Here is a 20,988-nt window from a genome sequence, read left to right as displayed (position 1 = left end):
CTCCCATATAATGCTATTTTTATTTATGTTAAACAGATTAACTACTTATGTATATGAATTATTAAGAAAAGAAGAAAAAGGGGGAAAAAAAAGGTAGAAGGCGTACGTATGATATGCACACGTATGAGTGACTAGTCACATACAGACATTTCTGGCGGAGTCTCTGAATGCAAATTTCTATTCTTCCATATTAGAAACTACGTGTAACAAAAACTCTGAATTCACACCCACAGAAAGAGAAACTGTATTGTGTTTTTTTCTGCAGACGTGAAGGATAAAAAGAGAAAGCACAAAGTGCCATTTCTATTTGGGAGTATTGAGAATTGTTGAAAATTTTGGAGAAATTAGGGCTAGAAGCGGTGGAGAATGGCGACTCAGGGAAGAGAAGGAGGTGGAGGAGTAGCGGTTTTATGTGGTGGTGGAGTAAATGCGGTGGATTCATCTGCATCGTCTTCTAATGGAGTTTTGGAAAAGGAGAGTAAGCAGGATTCTCCTATTCTATTTTTTCTCTTTTTTCATAAGGCAATTCGGCTGGAGCTTGCTGAACTTCACCGTTCGGCGTTAGCGTATGCTAATGGACAGTTGGAAGATATAAAGCCTTTGCTAAAGCGTTACCGTTTTCTTAGATCAGTTTACAAGCACCATTGCCATGCTGAGGATGAGGTAGCAAACAACTTTTGAATGCTGAATTCAGTTCCACTAGCAGATTGTTTTTGTGTCTTAACATTGTTGGTATCAACTGACATTGACTTATTTGTATATGGAATTGCTAATCAAGCCATTCTATTAAGTTACTAAAATGTCTTTTCATTTTCCAACAGTAGGCTGCTCCTCCCTGTTTACTTTTTGTCTAGCTCTGTGCTCCTTCTTATGATTAGTGGTTTGGGTGCATGTTTTTCTATTAATCTCTATTCTGTTTTTTTGTCGAGGCAAACACTTTGATCCTTATCAATCAATACTTCTCACTTCCAATTTCTTGGCACTTCTTCTGACGGTCTTAGTTTTATTTTCATGAAATTCCTTTTTGGAGCAATCTAGGTATAGCTTCTTATCAAAAAGTAAAAAGAAAAAAAAAGCTATCTAGTTGTAGCTAATGCTAAATAGGTTGTTCCATGTTTGTTGAGGACAAGAGTCTTCAACAAGCCTTATAGACTGCTCATACATGAAAGTAATCCCTTTATCAGGCTACAATGTGGATTTGAATACAAATTCCATTCTTCTTCTACTGCAGATTAAGGATTGACATCTTGTTGAGAAAGAGAGAAATGTTGTATGCTTTGATGGTCTAATGGTTAAAACAGGGGACCTTAGTGCTATTGCCAATTGGCGCACGTGACCTGTTGTACTTCCATTTGGAAGTCTGTTTATTCTTTTTATTATATTAAATGATAATGGATTTGGGGTTAATGGTGAAGCCTTAAGCTTAGATCTGCAGAGGCCACCAATATGACACTCACCCTATACAATTTAATTGTCGAAGTTATATTATAATAAATCATAATGGATTTTATGTATTTTTTGTAATTTAGCTTGGATACCTTCTAATAAAAGTTGCGGAAAATGCAAAAAGTTGGAGGATAGCAAGACTCCTTTTAAATGTTGTATGCTTTGACGGTCTAATGGTTAAAATAGTAGATCTCGGTGCTATTGCCAATTGGCGTACGTGACATGTTTGTACCTCCATTTGATAGTGTGTTTGTTCTCTTTCTTATATTAAGTGATAATGGATTTGGGGTTAATGGCGAAGACCTTAAGTTTAGATTTGCAGAGGCCACCGATATGACACTCACCCTATACAATTTAATTGTCGAAGTTATCTTATATTAAATGATAACATATAGTATGCCTCTTTACAGTCATTTCTATTTCACCGAGCCTCTCTCCGAAATAATGCCCAGATCGTTATGCCTTTTTTCTGTATTCTTTGTTTAATATTGCTTGAATACCTTCTAATAAAAGTTGCGGAAAATACGGAAAGTTGGAGGATAGCGAGATAGTGGACCTCGGTGATTTTGCCAATTGGCGTACGTGACATGCTTGTACTTCCATTTTGTAGTGTGTTTATTCCTTGCTTATGTTAAATGATAATGGATTTGGGGTTAATGGTGAAAACCTTAAGCTTAGATACCTTGTTTGTGTATTCTTTGTTTAATAGAGCTTGGATACCTTCTAATAAATGTTGCGGAAATACAGAAAGTTGGAGGATAGCAAGACTCCGTTCAAATGTTGTATGCTTTGACGTTCTATTGATTAAAATGGTGGATCTCGGTGTTATTGCCAATTGGCATACGCTACATGTTTGTACCTCCATTTGATAGTGTTTTTTTTCTCTTTCTTATATTAAATGATAATGGATTTAAGTTAATGGTGAATATCTTAAGTTTAGATTTGCCGAGGCTACCGATATGACACTCATCCTATACAATTTAATTGTCGAAGTTATCTTATAGTAAATGGTAACGGATTTTGTGTATTCTTTGTTTAATATAGCTTGGATACCTTCTAATAGAAGTTGCGGAAAATACAGAAAGTTGGAGGACAGTGAGACTCTGCTCAAATGTTTGATTCTTTGATAGTCTAATGGTCAAAATAGTGGACCTTGGTGCTTTTGCCAATTGGCATACGTGACATGTTTGTTTATCCATCTGGTAGTGTGTTTATTATCTTTCTTATATTAAATGATAACGGATTTGGGGTTAATGGTGAAGACCTTCAGTTTAGTTCTCTAGAGGCCACCGATATAACATTCACCCTATACAATTTAATTGTCGAAATTATATCATATTAAATGATAATGGATTTTGTGTGTTCTTTGTTTAATATAGCTTGGATATCTTTGAATAAAAGTTGCAGAAAATACAGAAAGTTGGAGGATAGCGAGACTCCGTTTAATGTTGTATGGTTGGATGGTCCAATGGTTAAATAATTGACCTCGCTGCCATTGCCAATTGCCAGACGTGACATATTTGTACTTCCATCTGGTAGTGTGTTTATAATCTTTCTTATATTAAATGATAATGGATTTGGGGTTAATGGTGAAGGCCTTAAGTTTAGATCTTAGAGGCAACCGATATGACACTCACCCTATACAATTTAATTGTCAAAGTTATCTTATATTAAATGATAACGGATTTTGTGTATTCTTTGTTTAATATAGCTTGGGTACCTTCGAATAGAAGTTGCGGAAAATACAGAATGTTGGAGGATAGCGAACCTCCGTGTAAATGTTGTATGCTTTGATGGTCTAATGGTTAAAATAGTGGACCTCGGTGCTATTGCCAGTTGGCATACATGACGCTTTTGTATACAATTTAATTACCGAAGTATTTCTCTGGTCATTTGTGTATTCTTTGTTTAATAAGCTTGGATACCTTCTAAAAAAAAGTTGCAGAAATTATAGAAAGTTAGAGTATAGAGAGAATAGAGACTAGAAAGGTGCAATATGGAAGACAAAACCTCTTGTGCATTTTTGGATGATTTGGCTAGAAAGAAATTGAGTAACTTTTGAAGGAGCAGGAAGAACAACATAAAAATGTCGAAGGATGCCTTTCGTTTCAACTGTGTTTTTGGTGTAACCATTCCATTTTGTATAGATAGTTAGATGATTTTCTGGATACAGAATGGCATACTGTTTGTAGAAGTTAAACCATCTTGGTGTAATATGCGATGAAATCCTTTTGGATTATAAGAAAAAGTACCGCGGATGATTGACTTTCTTTTGTCATGCGTGATAAAGTGACATGTTTCCTAGTTGGTTCTACTTTGTAAATGTCTCCTTGTCATGCCTTTGCTAAAGATGATAGAATGATTATAACAATTGCAGGTGATCTTTCCAGCTCTTGATATACGTGTGAAGAATGTAGCGCAAACATACTCCTTAGAGCACAAAGGTGAAAGTGATCTTTTTGATCATCTTTTTGAGATCTTAAATTCTGAGAAGCAGAACTATGAAAGATTTCCGCGAGAGCTAGCATCTTGTACTGGGGCATTGCAAACTTCTGTCAGTCAGCACATGTCAAAAGAGGAAGAACAGGTATTCTTGTAGGAGACACTGCTTAAGTTTCATGTTCAAGGATTCCACATGTTACATATACCATCTCAGTGGTCAGTTTTTACAATTTCTATTAATCCAAAAATTGTATGTTCTTCTGTGAGTGATGTTACATCATTTATATTCTTCTCCTCGTATGGGATTTCTTCCATGTCCTACTTTATATTAGCCATGAGATTTTTACCATAGAGAAGGGAAAGCCAACTTTCAGAGCCTTCAGAGGTATTGTGGCTTGTGTGTGCTGGTATTTCGGATACTCTAGCTATTTCAGCAGCAGTTAAATAGGACCGATCACCTAAATATGGAATCAACTAGTGGATCATCAACACAATGTCACAATTAATTTTTCAAATGACTTAAAGTTGGGACTACTCACGTGCAACCTACCCCAATTATACACTTGTTTATTGTTTTTTTTTTCCCTCGGAGTCTATAAAAGTAAGTTGAAGTTGAAAAACTTTCATTAAATATTCCATATGAATGTAGTGCTCCAATTATCAAATTTGACCAATGATGGAGTACCGTGTTTTTTTAATACTTGGCGCGATATTTGTTGAGATTCAAATAGACCTCCTGCTATTACCTTTTCATTATGAGCTTATTTATTATCTTTGAATATTTTCATCTAAAAATAATTTAATCAAGAGAATTTCATAGATTTTTTTTATTATTACACAGGTAGTATACCAAAACGCAACGAATCTACAACATACTATGATTATCTATGAACAACACCCATTCTTCTGGACAAACTGGAACTTCATTAACAGAACAAGAACATACGCAGTGTAGTCCTAAAAGTGGGTTCTGAAGAGGGTAGAATGTACGTGGACCTTACCCCAACCTCGTGGAGGTAGAGAGCTTGTTTTCGAAAGACTCTCGGTTCAAGTGCAACAAATCAAAGTAGTTATGAAAAAGGAAATACGACAGTGGAGAAAACAAGTCAATTAATATGGAAAGCAGTACAGGTGATCTAGAAAAAGAAAAGTAACAACTAACAACAACGAAATAATGTGGTAACTGAAACATAAAAAAACAAATGGTAACAATTATCAAAAACAAGAAACTACATGTATATGACTAATACTACGACATACACGGTGCCTCCAGGCTCCCACCCAGCCTAATCTCGCCGAAAAGCGAGAAAAAGCTCAACTACCTACTAATTTTCTATCTTAATCTGCGATCTCTATACTCTTCTATCTAAGTTCATATCCTCAGTAAGCCGAAGTTGTGACATATCTTGTCTAATCACCTTTTTCTAATACTTCTTCAGCCTACATGTATCTCTCTTCATATCCATTATATCCAACCTCTCACACCTCCTCACTGGGAATTCTACACCTCTTCTCTTCATATGCCCAAACCTTCCCAGCCTTGCTTCCATTATCTTGTCCACCACAGATGCCACTTCTACCTTGTCCCAGATATCCTCATTCCTAATCTTATCTCTCCTAGTATACCCACACATCCATTTCAACATCCTCATTTTCGCAACTTGCATTTTCTGAACATGAGAATTCTTGACTGGCTAGCACTCTGCCTCATACAACAAAGTCGGTCTTACCACCACTTAATAGAACTTACCTTTAAGTTTTGGTATCACACAAGACTCTGTATGTCCTGAGAAGCTATTCCTCAAATACAATTATTGTTTATATCTTCCAAAACTCTTCAAATTTCTCTCATTCCACAGGACGCACATGAGTGCTAATGGCTCACATTTAATGCTAGATGTCCAGCTACAGAGTGTCTTACATAACAAGCGAGTCGCCGCCTGACAATGTAGGAAGTTGTCATTTGCATATAAAGCACCAACTAGCATAAGTAATCCTTCTTTTTCTCAAAATAACTATCAATATTGCTTCTCTTGCTGCCAACCAAGTAGAAAAGCACATCTTTCTTGGTGTCCTACAATAATATGATTTTACTGAGAACAATCCATTCCCCCCCTCCCCCCCCCCAAAAAAAAACCCAACCAACCCCAACCTCCATGAACTTGGACAAGACTCTCTATGTGCTTCTTTCAATACTTAAGAATTATTAATTTCATAGGAGATTTATATTTTTGTCCACTTGATATGCTTTAAATTTCTCTATTGCACTTGATTTAAGTCAAGTTTGCAAATAATCTAGCTTTGTTGCTTCTCAGAACAGTAAGATATGCGTGTGGGGATTTTACTATTTTGACATGTACCCGGCCTGAGAGGATCGGCAAGGTCACTGTGTGGTCACCCGTCCGACTAGTATCATCTTGTTTTTTGTTTCTTACAAGAAAGGGTTTTTACCTAGTGTATATTTTGTCCAAATATAATCTGCCTTATGTGTAACCTGGCCTGACAATGGTTGTGTTATTACTTTTTCTTGCATATTCCCATTTTTGCCCTCGCTCTTTTTCGTAAGACCATTCCCACTTGGGCCTTTGTAATATGATAAAGAAATAAATCTTGGGCTTAACTTAACGCCCGTGAGGAGATGATTGCCCAAGACCATATAAGGAGACCAAATGATCTTATTCCACCGATGTGGGATACTCAACACTCCCCCGCATGCCCATGACTGGACATCTGGAGTGTGGACAATATAAGATGGGGGTTCCAACTTCGGAACAATGAATTGGGATGGGCCTGACTCTGATACAATGGTAAAGCAATGGACCTTGGCTTGGGTAGCTCATGAGGGGAGGATTGCCCAAGACCGTAGAAGGAGACCAAATGACCCTATCCCGCCAATGTGGGATACTCAACATAATTGGTGTGACCCAGTAGTAACTTTGTATGAATCTCTTCTTGCCACTTACTACATTACCTTTCAGTTGGTACTCCCTCCATTTTAAAATAATAGTCTTTTTAGCTCAAAAAAGTTATTCCAAAATAACCTTAATGCAAAATTAAGGTTTGGAATAATTTTCAACTATACCCTTATAGTTCTTTCTATTATTGTTCAATTTTCAAAAAGCATCTACTAGGGTAACTTAGTAAATAATACGTTATATTTATTGTTTTTCTTAATGGGCATGAAAAGGCTAAAACAATAATTAAAATGGGATGGATGGGGTACTTTCTTAAGGGATGTATAAAAAATAAACATAAGTAAAATGGACCAAATGAAGTACTTTACTAAATACTTTAATTATTATTTATTAGTTTCCTTATAAGATCATTATTAAGTTAATTTCTGTAAAGGCTCTAAATTAAGGATATAACTATTGTAATATAAACTTCAAGTTAGTGGAATTTTTTGTTGTATTAGATGATTCTATAAATGAAAAATAAATTTTGCAAGAATTCGTACCACATGAGATTATGAATGACATTCAAACTTAATAATTATCGAAATAAATTATTTCTATCTATAACTAAGAAATTACATGCTCACAGATTCATAAGTCTGCCAATGTTTTTTATTTATGATCTTCGTCAAACTGTTATTATTTACATAATTGAAATCATGTTATTTTATAAAATATCAAATCACTTGGTCCTTTTGATATTTTTCTAATTCTCCAGCAAACTTCCTTCCTCATAAATAATTTTTTATTTAAAATTTTCCAATTATGTGATAAAAAACTTTAATAATTACTAAGACTTATTAACAAGACTTGTTTAACATGTCATTGGATTATATTAAGTATAAAGTAAAATAAATATTGTACAAATTATACTTCTTTAAGTAAAATCATTATTTTTATATCTTGAGTTTGAAGCCCGTGCCTCATGAAACATATTTATGTGTATGTGTTGTGTGCGTGTGCATGTATACATAAGGGAGAATATCAAGTTTTGTAGTCCTCACAGGAGTAAATCCGGAATTTGAATTCTTTGGTGATGTGAAGTTGCCATACACGTCAGTTGGTGTTGTCTTTTTCTTGCATATTCCCATTTTTTCCCTCACTCTTTTTCTTAAGACCATTTCCACTTGGGCCTTTGTAATTGGTGTGACCAGTTTGTAACTTTATATGAATCTCTTCTTGCCTCTTATTACATTACCTTTAAGTTAATACTCCCTCCGTTTAAAATAATAGTCACTTTAGCTCAAAAAAATTATTCCAAATGTCCTATGTGATGTCAGTATTAATGTCACAAAATCAAATTGCTTTGAAAATCCATACAATTTACATTTTTGTTGACTACAAATATTCCTGACAGGTGTTCCCTTTGCTCACTGAGAAATTCTCGATGGATGAGCAGGCATCACTTGTTTGGCAGTTCCTTTGTAGCATTCCTGTGAATATGATGAAAAAGTTCCTTCCCTGGCTTTCATCTTCTATATCTCCCAGCGAGCATAAGGATATGCGGAAGTGCTTGTCTATGGTTATTCCAAAAGAGAAGCTTCTCCAGCAGGTTTTTTTTAATGTCTAGATGCTAACCACTTTTCTCTCTCTCTCTCTGCCTTGTTTGCCTTTTCTATTTTCTCCCCTCTTAAACTGTGTTATTTGCTATGCTTCTTTTCTTGAAGGTAATTTTCTCCTGGATGGAAGGTGGCAAGTGTGTCTCTGCAGTTGGTGGGCATGATATTGTTGCTGAGCTTCCATGCTCTGTGGATTTTAACTCTGTCTCTGAAACTGGTGCATCAGGAAATGTGAAGTGTGTGTGTGAATCTTCCAGCCCTGGGAAAAGAAAATTCAGGCCAAAGGGTGATACCTTTGAATCTGATTCTGGAAATCCAATTGATGAAGTATTGCATTGGCATAATGCTATTAAGAGAGAGTTAGATGAAATAGCAGCAGAGGCTAGAAGAATTGAGTTAGCTGGAGAATTATCTAGTTTGGCACCTTTCTATGCAAGACTTCAGTTTATAGCTGAAGTCTGCATATTTCACAGGTATTGGTCTATGAAAATTCTTATTCACTATTTGATAGATAGAAATTCATCAAATCTTATGACACTAAAATGCAAGTTTACAGTTTCATTGAAGGTACTGTGTGTGCCATGCTGTCGTTTCTATTTTGATCTCCGTTTAAATGAAAGAGCATAAAGACATAATTGATGAGTCTTCTTGTCCTTTCATGATTGATTTTTACTTCATCAAATTCTATAATGCCTCAACCTGCTAGTAGACATTTTTGCATATACGAGATCACCTAGTTGTTGTTTCTTGAAGCAACTATATCATTGACGCTCTTCTTGTATGTTTTTGGTCATGAAATCGTGATATTATTGTTTATGACTGAAAAGTAGACCTTTTGGGAAAGAAAAGATATTGTTTGTTGCCCATAAAGCCATACATTTTACTTGTGTATAATGGGTAAAGCTGATAGTTGATACGTTGCTCAACAGTTTTGAAGGGTTTAGATGTTGAAAGCAACCATCCTTTGGATCTCTTCTGTATGCTATGCTATGAGGGACAATAGCATTGCTGATTTCTAGTTTGTTAAGTATTACAGATCTTTAGTTTCTTTAAAAAATAAATAAATAAAAAAACAGTACAAGTTTTTAGTTGAAAAAAAAAAAGAAAACCTGCGTATATAAGGCGGTTGCAAGGACTGGTAAAGTAAATTCTTTTAGGGGTAGTTTGGTTTATTGGACAAGCATAGATAATCCTGAGATAAAAGTTTAGCACTCCCTTATCCCTTGTTTGGTTACTAATCTTGGGATAGGACTAGTAGTTAGTATCGGGACAAGTTATCACTGCCAAAAGGTGGAATAATAGTATCGGGATTAAACAATGAAAATAACAAAATTACCCCTAAGGTCCCTCAAACCCTTTTTCTAAGGTGGAGCGTATTTTTGTAAAAAAACAACTTCTTAGAAATTATGCAATGCATGTCATCTTTGATACAATAAACCAAACAGTCAATAAGAAATAGTATCAGAATAACTAAGCCCAACATAACTAGTCTTCAAACCAAATGGCACCTGTCTTTAATCTTTGAAAAAGTTCGGAGAGCTAATCTTGCTTCTGGTCTGACATTTTGAAGCTCTGTCCAACAATTCAACTTATATATCCTGCTTTATTGATGAATGAGCTTAATGTAAGAAACTGTATTGTGTGCAATTTACTAATGCTGATGAATAAATGTTACACATTCATAACAAACCGCCTTCTTTTTTCCTGTCTTGAACAGAAACTTTAATCTTTAGATTTACCTTATTGGCAGCATTGCTGAGGACAAGGTCATATTTCCTGCGGTAGATGGAGGGCTCTCCTTTTTCCAAGAGCATGCTGCGGAAGAAAGTCAGTTTAATGAGCTTCGTTGCCTGATCGAGAGCATTCAAAGCACAGAAGTCAATTCCACCTCAGCTGCTGAATTTTTTTCCAAATTATGTTCTCAGGCTGACTTAATTATTGAGACAATTAAACAACACTTTCACAATGAAGAAGTTCAGGTAGGGCTCATTATAAATTTATTGTTTTCTTGCTGAAATTGTTTAGTTATTATGTGTTTAATTGTATATTTACATGACCATATGTGAATAAAATTGGCAGGTATTAATTCCCAAAAGTATGAACTCTCACTGTAGGTTCAATAAGCACCAGAGTCTGCTTACTCCATAAATTCCATTCGGACTCGCATCTACTTTCTAGATAATCTTGTAGATATTGTTTGCCTTCTCTCCAAGTCCACAAAATATCCTTCAGAGCTAAATGATATCTGTATTGTCCTTCATATAGGTTCTTCCTCTTGCTCGAAAGCATTTTACCCAGGACAGACAGAGGAAACTTTTGTACCAAAGCTTGTGTTTAATGCCATTGAAGTTGATAGAAAGAGTCTTACCCTGGCTAGTGGGAGCACTGTCTGAAGATGAAGCCAGAAATTTCTTAAAGAACTTGCAGCTAGCAGGTATTGCTGAATTGTTTTGTTGCTAGAGCAGTTGATATTGAGCAGCTTTGTTTTTTTCCTGAATTATGTAATTGAATTCTGCTCTTGCAGCTTCAGAAGCTGATACTGCTTTGGTGACCCTATTATCTGGTTGGGCATGTAAAGGACGTACAGATGGTGTATGTTTGTCTTCTAGTGTCATTGGTTGCTGCGCGGTTAAAAGGTTTGCTGACATTGAAGAATATTGTACTCGAGCACTTTGTCCATGTTTTCTCTCTGTCCATTCTGATGATTCTAAGAGGCCATTCAAAAGAAACCTTACTGCTATTTGCACAAAAGATGATACATCGGACTTGTCCAAGGGTGTAAATGCTTGTAATATATCTTGCAATGATCAGTCATGTTGTGTCCCAGGATTGGGAGTTAGTGATAATAATCTAGGACCAACTACTATATCCACACCAAAATCTCTTCGTTCATTGACCTTCAGTTCTGCCGCTCCTTCTCTTGAGTCAAGCCTCTTTATCTGGGAGACAGATTGTACCTCTTCTGAAAACCATAAAGTGCATCCCATTGACACCATATTCAAATTTCATAAGGCGATACAAAAAGATTTGGAGTATCTTGATGTTGAATCTGGTAAGCTTAGTGACTGTCCTGAGACTTTTCTTCGGCAGTTCATTGGAAGATTCCGGTTGCTTTGGGGTTTGTACAGAGCCCACAGTAATTCCGAGGATGAGATAGTTTTCCCTGAACTTGAATCTAAAGAAGCACTCCACAATGTGTCTCACTCCTATATGTTGGACCATAAGCAGGAGGAGAAACTCTTTGAAGACATATCATCTGCCCTCACTGATCTTTCGGAACTTCATGAAGGGTTGAAGGAGGCCTACCAGAAGGAATCTGGGAGGAGTATTGTTGAGTGTTCTGGCATGTATGATAGGGATCGCAAAAGAAAATACAATGAGCTTGCCACAAAGGTTCAAGGAATGTGTAAATCAATCAGAGTTAGCCTGGATCAGCATATATTCAGAGAAGAACATGAGCTATGGCCATTATTTGGCAAGCACTTCTCTATGGAGGAACAAGACATAATTGTTGGTCGTATAATTGGAAGCACAGGGGCTGAAGTGCTTCAGTCAATGCTGCCTTGGGTAACTTCTGCTCTTACTCAGGATGAGCAGAATAAGATGATGGACACATTAAAGCAGGCTACAAGAAACACAATGTTCAGTGAATGGCTCAACGAGTGTTGGAGACGAAATCCTGAAGTATCTTCACAGCCTGAAGCCTTGCAAAATAGCAATACAAACAGAGGTTATTACTATGACCTTAATTATTTCATTCCGTATCCTGCTTTTGGATCTGCACTTTAGTGCTTAATTGATGGCTTGACCGTTTATTGCATCTAATGGACGTAACATCTTTTCTTTGATAAGACAGGTGTTGATTCTCATGAAGGCTTGGATCAGAGTGACCGAATGTTCAAACCCGGTTGGAAAGACATTTTCCGTATGAATCAAACAGAACTTGAGTCAGAGATTAGAAAAGTTCACAAGGATTCAACTCTTGATCCAAGGAGGAAATCTTATTTAATTCAAAATCTGATGACTAGGTTTGTCTTGGCGCTTCCTTTTGCTATTATTATGTATTGCATCTTGAACTGTAGATAAATAGACAGTTAACCTCAGCTTGGTCATTTTTCCATGTACTCAGCCGTTGGATAGCCTCTCAGCAGAAATCACAAGCATCAACAGAAGAAATCCCTCGTAGTGAAGATGTTGTTGGGTGTTCACCGTCCTTTCGAGATATGGAGAAGCAGATTTTTGGATGTGAACACTACAAAAGAAACTGCAAACTTCGTGCAGCTTGCTGTGGAAAATTGTTTGCATGCAGATTTTGCCATGATGAAGTGAGCGACCATTCAATGGACAGGTAAACTTTAGCTAGAAATGCTTGAGCAGTTGAACTTGTAATTGGGTTCTTTATATCTCATGTTTATTCTTTTTCTAGGAAAGCGACACTAGAGATGATGTGCATGCGTTGTTTGAAAGTTCAACCAATTGGACCCAGCTGCACGACACCATCATGCAATGGATTTTCCATGGCAAAATACTATTGCAGTATATGCAAGTTCTTTGATGATGAGAGGTAGACGAGTCAACTCAGAATTTTGTTTTAAGAGTTTGGCATAAATGTGTTGCTTAAACCCTACTTCACGGGTTTCTCCTTTGGAGTGCATCTTTTAAGTGAGATTGCATGATCTGTTTTTGTCAGCTAATGACATTGGAATCATCCTAGTTCTTGACAATATCACCTGGGTGTAGGTTTATCTCTTACATAGGTCATTAAAGGATCGTTTGGTTGGAAGGACTAGGAAAAATAATTCATCCATAGCTAATGCAGCTTTTGGTTGGCTGTATTAGAAGTCCTAACTAATGCATAATACCGGCATTAAGTTGTGTGAGAATCTATGTATTATTTTGTGCGTAATAGATGTGGAATAAGAGTGTGTATTAGCAATATGCGGATAAAGTACTTAAATATAAAAATGTCCTTAAAGTAGTACTCCCTGTTACATTCCATGTATTACTATTTAACGCAGACCTACAATAGTATTCACAGTATAACAGCCCCTTTCATTTTATTCCCTGCATAAACGATCTCTGTATTATAATCCGAACAATAACTAATATTTGAATCGACCCACTCATAACAACATTTTCACTATTTCTCTCGAGCCAGGAATGTGATTGACAATGAAATAAAAGAACACAATTGGGATTGACACATCCTCTATTTCTCTGGAAAATGATGTATGAGAACAGCCAGTTTTCTTCTATTGAATGTCTCTTTTCTGTATCAGGCCGATATATCACTGTCCTTCTTGCAACCTGTGTCGTGTTGGACACGGTCTTGGAATTGATTTTTATCATTGCATGAAATGCAATTGTTGTCTGGGAAAAACTTTGATAGATCACAAGTGTTTGGAGAAGGCGTTAGAAACAAATTGTCCCATTTGCTGTGAGTTTTTGTTTACTTCCAGTGCAACAGTTAGACCTCTGCCTTGTGGGCATTACATGCACTCGGCTTGCTTTCAGGTGAAAAATCAAATCACATTGTACAGTATGCGCTCTCACATATATTTGCTTTGCCTTCTAAAAACTTTTGGGAACTGATTCACTTTATTTAAGCTTGCTTAAGTTTAATCATGCTCTCTCTGCCAGGCATATGCTTCCCGTAACTACGTTTGCCCGATATGCAGCAAATCCATGGGTAATATGGCGGTAAGAGAATCTTGTAGTGATCTCCATTTATAATATTCTTTTTAGGTTGCACTATGTGGCTAAAATGTTTATCGCTGCTGCCTCCAAGCACGATAGCTGGCAAAGTGAGCAGTACGTGCATGTTGAAATTGTGAAGTTTTTTGATCTTTGTTGTTGAGTATCAGGTGGTCTGAGGTTTTATGATCACTATTTGAAATTATCATACAGCAGCTATGAAGAGTGTCCATTTGTTTGAAAATTCAATGATTTTCTTTTGATTTGTGGGTTGTGCGTCTCCTCGCTGCATCTTTTTTCTCCGTTTTCGTGTTCTTGATTTTCCTGGAATGGCAGTCTTTGAGGGTTGGTTGGATGGGTCCTATTCGATGAGCTGTTGCAATTCATAAAATTGTTCTTGAAGGTGTAATTGGTGCGAAGGACTTCTGAGAGAATTGGATATTTTAAGAGTAATGGTGTTGTGCTTGAAATGGTGTCCTAAAGTTTCTGTAAAACATTTTTCCTGCCAGGTTTATTTTGGAATGCTCGATGCTCTGCTGGCTAATGAGGTTCTTCCAGAGGAGTACCAGAATCGTTGGCAGGTTTGCCTTCTTAATTAACTTTTCCATTTCACATTTTCTTTAAGTTCTTGGACTTGCGTTGGCATCTTTGGCAAGGTTTTAAATTTGTTGATGGGATGGAGAACATGTATAGTATGATTTTTTGTTCATGTTGGTGGGATAAAAAAAACATATATAGCATGATTGTTTGGTCGTCTTTGTAAGTAATTTCTTTTGTTTGCTCCATAAAACTTGAAGAAGTCTAGAAGGATCAGAAGAGATGACAACCAGAGGAGTGCTCTTGTTTTGTGAGTACTAAGATGCAATATGATGACATTGTCGTTATGACTCTTTTAGCTGTCTGGAGTCTCAACATCAGTAATGTACTTATATTGGAAAAAATACTACAAGTACTTAATTTTGATGATCTGTTTGGTAATAAGAACAATACTATATAATTTGGTGCTAGGTGTTCTGTTAGAATTTGTATTGCGTGATGATACTTGTGTGGTGAACCCGTATTTTTTTCCTTACATTATACATCTAATATGACATCTCAAATACAGGATATTCTTTGCAATGACTGTGAACGCAAAGGCAGGGCGCCCTTCCATTGGTTATATCACAAGTGTGGGTTCTGCGGATCTTACAACACGAGAGTCATTCAAGTGCCCACAATAGATTCTGACTGCCCTATCTGAAATGAGTCTGGAGTTGGGATTCTCTCCTCTGTTCACTGAGCTTTTGAACCTGTAAATAATGTACAGACGGCTAAGATCCCCACCCACCCCTCTAGTGTCAATAGACTCTATACTATGCAAAAGTAGTAGTTCTTCTAAACAAATATGTTTATTGCGCTATTAATATGTAATCTAAGTTTTCGGTTTTGTTATATTTCTGTTGGTCAAAAAACAAGTTTGCTTCTATTATAAAAAGCCTTGAATGATGAGCAGATCAGGCTTGCTCATTTGGCAGTCAAGAATAATCACAAATCGTTTGATTTACCAAAAAGGGTAAGACAGTCAGCATTAACGACTAGAACCCAAACGAGTTTCTACGAAAACATCTGTCTGTGGAAACTAAGAGGGAGAACGACCAAGACCAAGGACCAAGCAAGAGTTGCTAATTTCATAATATATATACTTTAGCGCTTTCATCAGTCAAAATGTTCTAGTAGCCTATAAGTTTATGAGAACCATAATTACTTAATTTTTTGTTAGTAGCAAATAATGGAAGTGGGAATAATGCTACTTATGTTGTTGAATCCTCCGTTTAATAATCAGAAAAAAATGTCACTTTACTAGTTTTCTTTTATCATCATTACTACTTTGCTAAGAAAAAAGCAAATTCAATGTTATAATTGAAGACAGTTGAATTCTCTTGAGACGACAAAAATTGATAACATATCAAGCCTAGAAGTGTGACCAATGCAACATTATAGGTCATAAAGGAAAGGAAGTGTGCCACCGAAGGTTTGGGGATGCTAAAAATCCTCAGTTTCCACCAATAGGTCGTTATAGAAGGAACCACCAAATTTTAGGTGAATTGGAGTTTGAAAATTAAAAAAATTAGCATGCATTAGTATACATGAAAAAAAAAAACTATTGTGACGACTTAGTCGCCGCAAATGCCTCTATTAGTCGCCACTAAACTAAGCATTTTTAGAAGCGGCTTCTATCGCCACAATTAGCTTTTTTATTCGCCGCTAAAAGTATATATTAGTCGCTACTAAAAGTAATCATTAGCGGCTTTTGTCGTCCCTATAACTCTGTAAGTCCTCGCTAAAAGTTAGTATTAGTCGCCGCAAATATATATATTAGTCGCCTCTGGAAAAAAAAGGTATTAATAGCGACTTTTGTCGTCGCTAATTGCAATATTAGTCACCTTAAAAGTTTGTATTAGCAGCAAATTTAGTCGCGACTAATAGCTATACAAGTCGCGACTATAGATGTAATAGCAGCAACAATAGTCGCCACTAAAACCGCTTATTTATTGCTGGCCTCTATTTGTCACAACAAAAACCACAATAAGTCGCCATAAAAGTGTCTGCTTGTTGCAACCTTAAGTACCACTAATTTTTTTGGTTTGCACTAATACATATCATCGCATTAGGGATATGTATAACAACTTCTATCAATACACAAGTTTAAGAATGTATGCAACAAAAGTACCAATCAATGTGTTCATAGTGCTTGCTACAAAGCTTAACTGTTTGTTATCATGAAATACTATCGTTAATAATAGAAAACTTTTTTTGATGTATTATTAATTTCCAACAATATAATAGTATTTCAAAATTCACAAATACACTGATAGTATAGTTGATTCTCACAATATTTTCAAATTTTCATTTGCTTTATTATCAAGTGCATCTACAAATTATGCAGATTTCATTCTTATCGAACAATCTTAAATGGAAATAGTCATTCATACCATCTCCATTACATTGATCAAAGAAAACAAAATCTTTCTTAAATATGCCAAGCTAAAAATAATAACTTTATGAAAATTGTCCTCCTATTCTTGAATATGCATGCCTTCAGTAGCATTAAGTGAATCAACGTGAATTCATTGGTATTTCCACAACACAAGGATGCAAACTATTTGTTGCTTAGCTACAAAGTCACCTTTGTTTTCTTATGCATCGTCCAGAAGGCAGCATAGTATCCATTCTATAATGAAAAGGCTAAAGTTTAGTGTAGATGTATAACAATTCCACATGCAACAAAATAGGAGGATTTATGTCATGATCCAAGCCCATGTCAAATATTGTTTGTTTTGGCCCAACATGCTTCTCGGATTTGTCCCTCGGGATAGGCATCATCGAGCCCAACACACACATACCATGTGAAATGCATTAGGTCTTCACTCTCCTAAATCATTTGGATGTGGATTCGCCTAAAGTGTCAAGCACTCACCCCTTCTTCTTCAAAAGCTTGTCAACCTGCTAGTACTTTTGAAGGAGGGCACGACACCTTAAGCGAACCTACATTGGAATAGCAAAAAAACGTGAAGATCTTTATAAGAAACAAAACAAGTTTACATAGCAATCACGTTTTTTAGCTAGAGGATAACATAGTCCGAGAGATAAATTCATAAGGGATGTTGAGAAAAGACATACAACAATATATTCCATGAGTTTGGGTCATGACAATTTGAAGGAGAATATGAAGACCAACACGAAAATTGTAGACAATCAAAGGGAAGGAAAAGAGTAAAACAAGTGCAAAGAACACATAGCTAATATATCAAAATTGTTCTCACCAATACAAGATAATTTGTTTGATTGCAATCTAATAATTTGTGTCACTAAACCTAATACATAATGCATGGATTTCGCAGAATATACCAACACTACTTCACGTGCTAGTTTAATTTACCGCAATTTTGATATATAGTGTTCGGAGTTTTCTCATTTGTAAAATTTTATTTCACTACAACTTAACAAGTGATGTAGGCATTGTAAAATATATATAATGCTCTGTTGAATTTAAGTAATGTATGAATTGGAAAATGTGGGGAACCCAAATAAAGAGAAAATGAAAAGCCATTTCTATCCCATTGCTAGAAAACAAAAAGTTTTGTTCTTATATCAGTCTTGAATACTCAAATATTAGATTTGAGCATGCAAGTGTTAGATTTGGGCCTGAAAAAAACTAAAGTGACAACTAAAATAGAATGGAGAAGTGTAATAGACTTGTCATTTGACAGAAAGAATGATCATAAATAGTTGGACATTACTAAAAAGAGCAAGACATGTCATTTGATTAAATTCACAATCCACTTTCAGTTTACCAACAAGAGTCAATACTACCTAAGAAAACATCCGATATTGCCTGAGAAAACTAACATAGTTAAAAGACAAAGCAAGAGTTGCTAATTTCAACATGCATGTACATTTTCCAAAACACCACCAAATAAATAGATGGCCACCAAAAAAACATTCACTACCAAGAGGATGAACACGCTTTTTATGAGTACGTTCTTCTTCATCCGAGATGATTCAGGTTCAGTGAAGGAGCATCTGAAGCAGTTCCTTTAGACAAGTTCATCTCTGCATCAGTTACTCTCATTGTATTAGAGAAGGCCACCACATTCTTCATATTTCCTATTATATACTCGTACTGGAAAAATAAGATTATTATTAGTCTTCGTATCTTGCAAAATACTAAAACAAGGCTTAACAAATGATGTGGAATAGCGCTTACTGCATCAACTTGTCCACTCCTGTAGCTCAAATCAATGGCTTGCTTATGGTTTTCCTCCATCAAATCCTCAACCTAGAGGTGACAATAAATCGTCCGGATCAGCGCTCATAAAAGCAGCATAAAGAATGAATCCATACAAATGGACTCATAAATAAGCAATACCTTTTTTTGCGAGTCAAAATACAGAGTTTTGTAGTTGGTATCGGTCTGTGGAACTTTACTTCCAAAGGGCCTTTTGCCTCTCTGTTCAGTATTCAAGTAGAAGGTTTCATACATATAAAAATAAAGCAAGTTATTAGAACAACATCATAAGAGACCCATAATGTTGGAGAAACAACGAAAAATACAACAACACACCTTATTGTTTATTGATAAACAAGTACAAATAGTATTTGAGTTATCCTAAGAAATTATTTCAGTAATGTGAAATATTACCCCTGAATTAAACAAACTTTCTCTATAAGAGAAGCAGGAACAACAAAATTTAAAATTTAAATGACAAATGTCAAGCAAGCAAAGGAGGTGACAACAAATTTAACACTTATATCACTTTCTTTTCTTAAAGCTTCACCACTAGAATACTTGTATAAATGGTTGAAAGATCTTTACAAGAGAATGATCATTACAAAATCATAATCCTCTTTTTCCAACTTGTGCCTATAAAAGTTTCTCACTAAGCTATCGACTCTAGTTTGGCAATAGATATTGAGAGTAAATTTCAAAAAATTATCTGAAAATCTGTTTGGCCATGAAATTTGATTTTCACAAGCCTGAACAATTTTTTGGATTTTTGGACTTGAGATCACGAAACTTCAAATAAAATGTATGTCCCAACACAACTTTAAATTCCAAAAATTACTTTAAAAACTCAATAACAAAAGACACATAAGCGTATGCAAATAAAAGAAAGCATAAATAATCAAACATAAGAGCAAAAAAAGAACCTTATTATCTTTTGCTTCCCTGATGGCTTTGATCTTCTTCGTCTTTGTTGGCTCATGAGCAATTTTTGGAACTAATTCGGTCTTGCTTGTAAATCCTTCTGATCCGGCAACTTTTGGATTCTTCTTAGGTATTGCTTCAACGGCGACTATAGGATTAATCACACTTTTTGCTACGGCTATCCGCTTGCTCACCCGGATCGGGTCGATTGAAGCTTTTGGGTTTCTCCCCATTTCTGATCTCAAAAATAAAGTTAAATCACAATAGAAAGCTTTGATTTCTTCTTTCTCCTCTCAAAAACAAACAAAAAAAACTGTACCAGTAATAAATCTATCCCCTCTCTCTCTCTCTCTCTCTCTCCTTCTCGAAGACGAAAAAATTGAAAGCAGTGAGCGCTAACCGAGACTGATAAAGCTGTAATGAAATTGGCCATAATTCGTACAGAGCAAGGGTTTAATCTCTATCGTTTGATTCGAATCCTGACTGCAACGTGTAAGGTGGAGATTTCTTTGAGTTTGCTTCTTTCATCGAGTAAATGGAATCGTCTTATTTGGCGCCAAGTCCATTGCCTTTTTCCTTTCTCCTGGAAAAAGGTTAGGATATACCCTCTGCTTCTTAAAGCTGACAATTTTTTTATAAAAATGATTTGCAAATAACTTATATAAATTCACGTCATTCATATATATCTTTCACCATTATAAAAATAATTCACATATACCTATCTTAAGAAAGTAAAAGTTACTTTTTAATTTAAAAAAATAAATCATGTAGAGATATATTTTATTTTGAAAAAGTAACAAAAATAAACTAAAAATATATACACATATATGGGTATTTTTTTTAGCAAAGTTTAGGATTATATTTAATCTTTTTCACATATAAATTATTTTTTGATTTTTTAATTATTATTATTATTTAAGCTTCGTATTCTTATTTTATTTTTTTCTTTTATTTTTTGGTGTAAAAATAAGAGATTTTTTTTTATAAAAAGAGTGAAGGAAAAAAGAAAATTAAAATAAATTAAAATTATTTTTTTGTGGCTATATTGTAATTTAAAACTAATTTTGTTTATGTTAATTGTAATTTAGTTTTGTATCTTTAAAAAAATATGGGGTATGTGTAATAAATTTTACAAAAGTAATGAGAAAATAAATTTGACCATCAAAATAATAAATTCAAATTAGTCATTGAATTAAAAGAGTCA

General features: G+C 35.3%; 2 protein-coding genes across 2 annotated transcripts; one reads left to right on the top strand and one right to left on the bottom strand.

Annotated features, from left to right (window-relative positions):
• Positions 1 to 46: 46 nt before the first annotated feature.
• LOC129894970 (zinc finger protein BRUTUS-like) lies at positions 47 to 15,714 on the top strand. Its single transcript, XM_055970574.1, has 14 exons — positions 47 to 663; positions 3,824 to 4,033; positions 8,200 to 8,394; positions 8,510 to 8,874; positions 10,152 to 10,380; positions 10,667 to 10,835; positions 10,926 to 12,131; positions 12,258 to 12,429; positions 12,531 to 12,749; positions 12,828 to 12,965; positions 13,681 to 13,915; positions 14,042 to 14,101; positions 14,605 to 14,676; positions 15,201 to 15,714. Exons 1-14 carry the CDS (start codon positions 367 to 369, stop codon positions 15,333 to 15,335), a joined length of 3,702 nt encoding a protein of 1,233 aa, XP_055826549.1. The 5' UTR covers positions 47 to 366; the 3' UTR covers positions 15,336 to 15,714.
• Positions 15,715 to 18,351: 2,637 nt separating this feature from the next.
• On the bottom strand, positions 18,352 to 20,184 carry LOC129895158 (uncharacterized). The gene is made up of 4 exons (XM_055970820.1): positions 19,787 to 20,184; positions 19,005 to 19,085; positions 18,843 to 18,914; positions 18,352 to 18,758 (listed from the first exon to the last, which is right to left on the bottom strand). The coding sequence occupies exons 1-4, from the start codon at positions 20,015 to 20,017 to the stop codon at positions 18,624 to 18,626; spliced, it is 519 nt and encodes a 172-aa protein (XP_055826795.1). The 5' UTR covers positions 20,018 to 20,184; the 3' UTR covers positions 18,352 to 18,623.
• Between the last annotated feature and the right edge of the window lie 804 nt (positions 20,185 to 20,988).

Source organism: Solanum dulcamara, chromosome 7, assembly GCF_947179165.1.
Source record: "Solanum dulcamara chromosome 7, daSolDulc1.2, whole genome shotgun sequence".
Classification (NCBI taxonomy): domain Eukaryota; kingdom Viridiplantae; phylum Streptophyta; class Magnoliopsida; order Solanales; family Solanaceae; genus Solanum; species Solanum dulcamara.
Note: the sequence above shows the minus strand (reverse complement) of the source record. Positions and strands in the feature narration are given on the sequence as shown.

Coding starts and splice junctions, on each gene's coding strand:
- LOC129894970 (XM_055970574.1), top strand. CDS start 367: ATGGCGACTCAGGGAAGAGAAGGAGGTGGAGGAGTAGCGGTTTTATGT. Junction 8,875..10,151: donor GAAGTCTGCATATTTCACAG/GTATTGGTCTAT, acceptor CCTTATTGGCAG/CATTGCTGAGGACAAGGTCA. Junction 13,916..14,041: donor TGCACTCGGCTTGCTTTCAG/GTGAAAAATCAA, acceptor TCTCTCTGCCAG/GCATATGCTTCCCGTAACTA.
- LOC129895158 (XM_055970820.1), bottom strand. CDS start 20,017: ATGGGGAGAAACCCAAAAGCTTCAATCGACCCGATCCGGGTGAGCAAG. Junction 19,086..19,786: donor GGGAAGCAAAAGATAATAAG/GTTCTTTTTTTG, acceptor AATACTGAACAG/AGAGGCAAAAGGCCCTTTGG. Junction 18,915..19,004: donor ATTTTGACTCGCAAAAAAAG/GTATTGCTTATT, acceptor TGTCACCTCTAG/GTTGAGGATTTGATGGAGGA.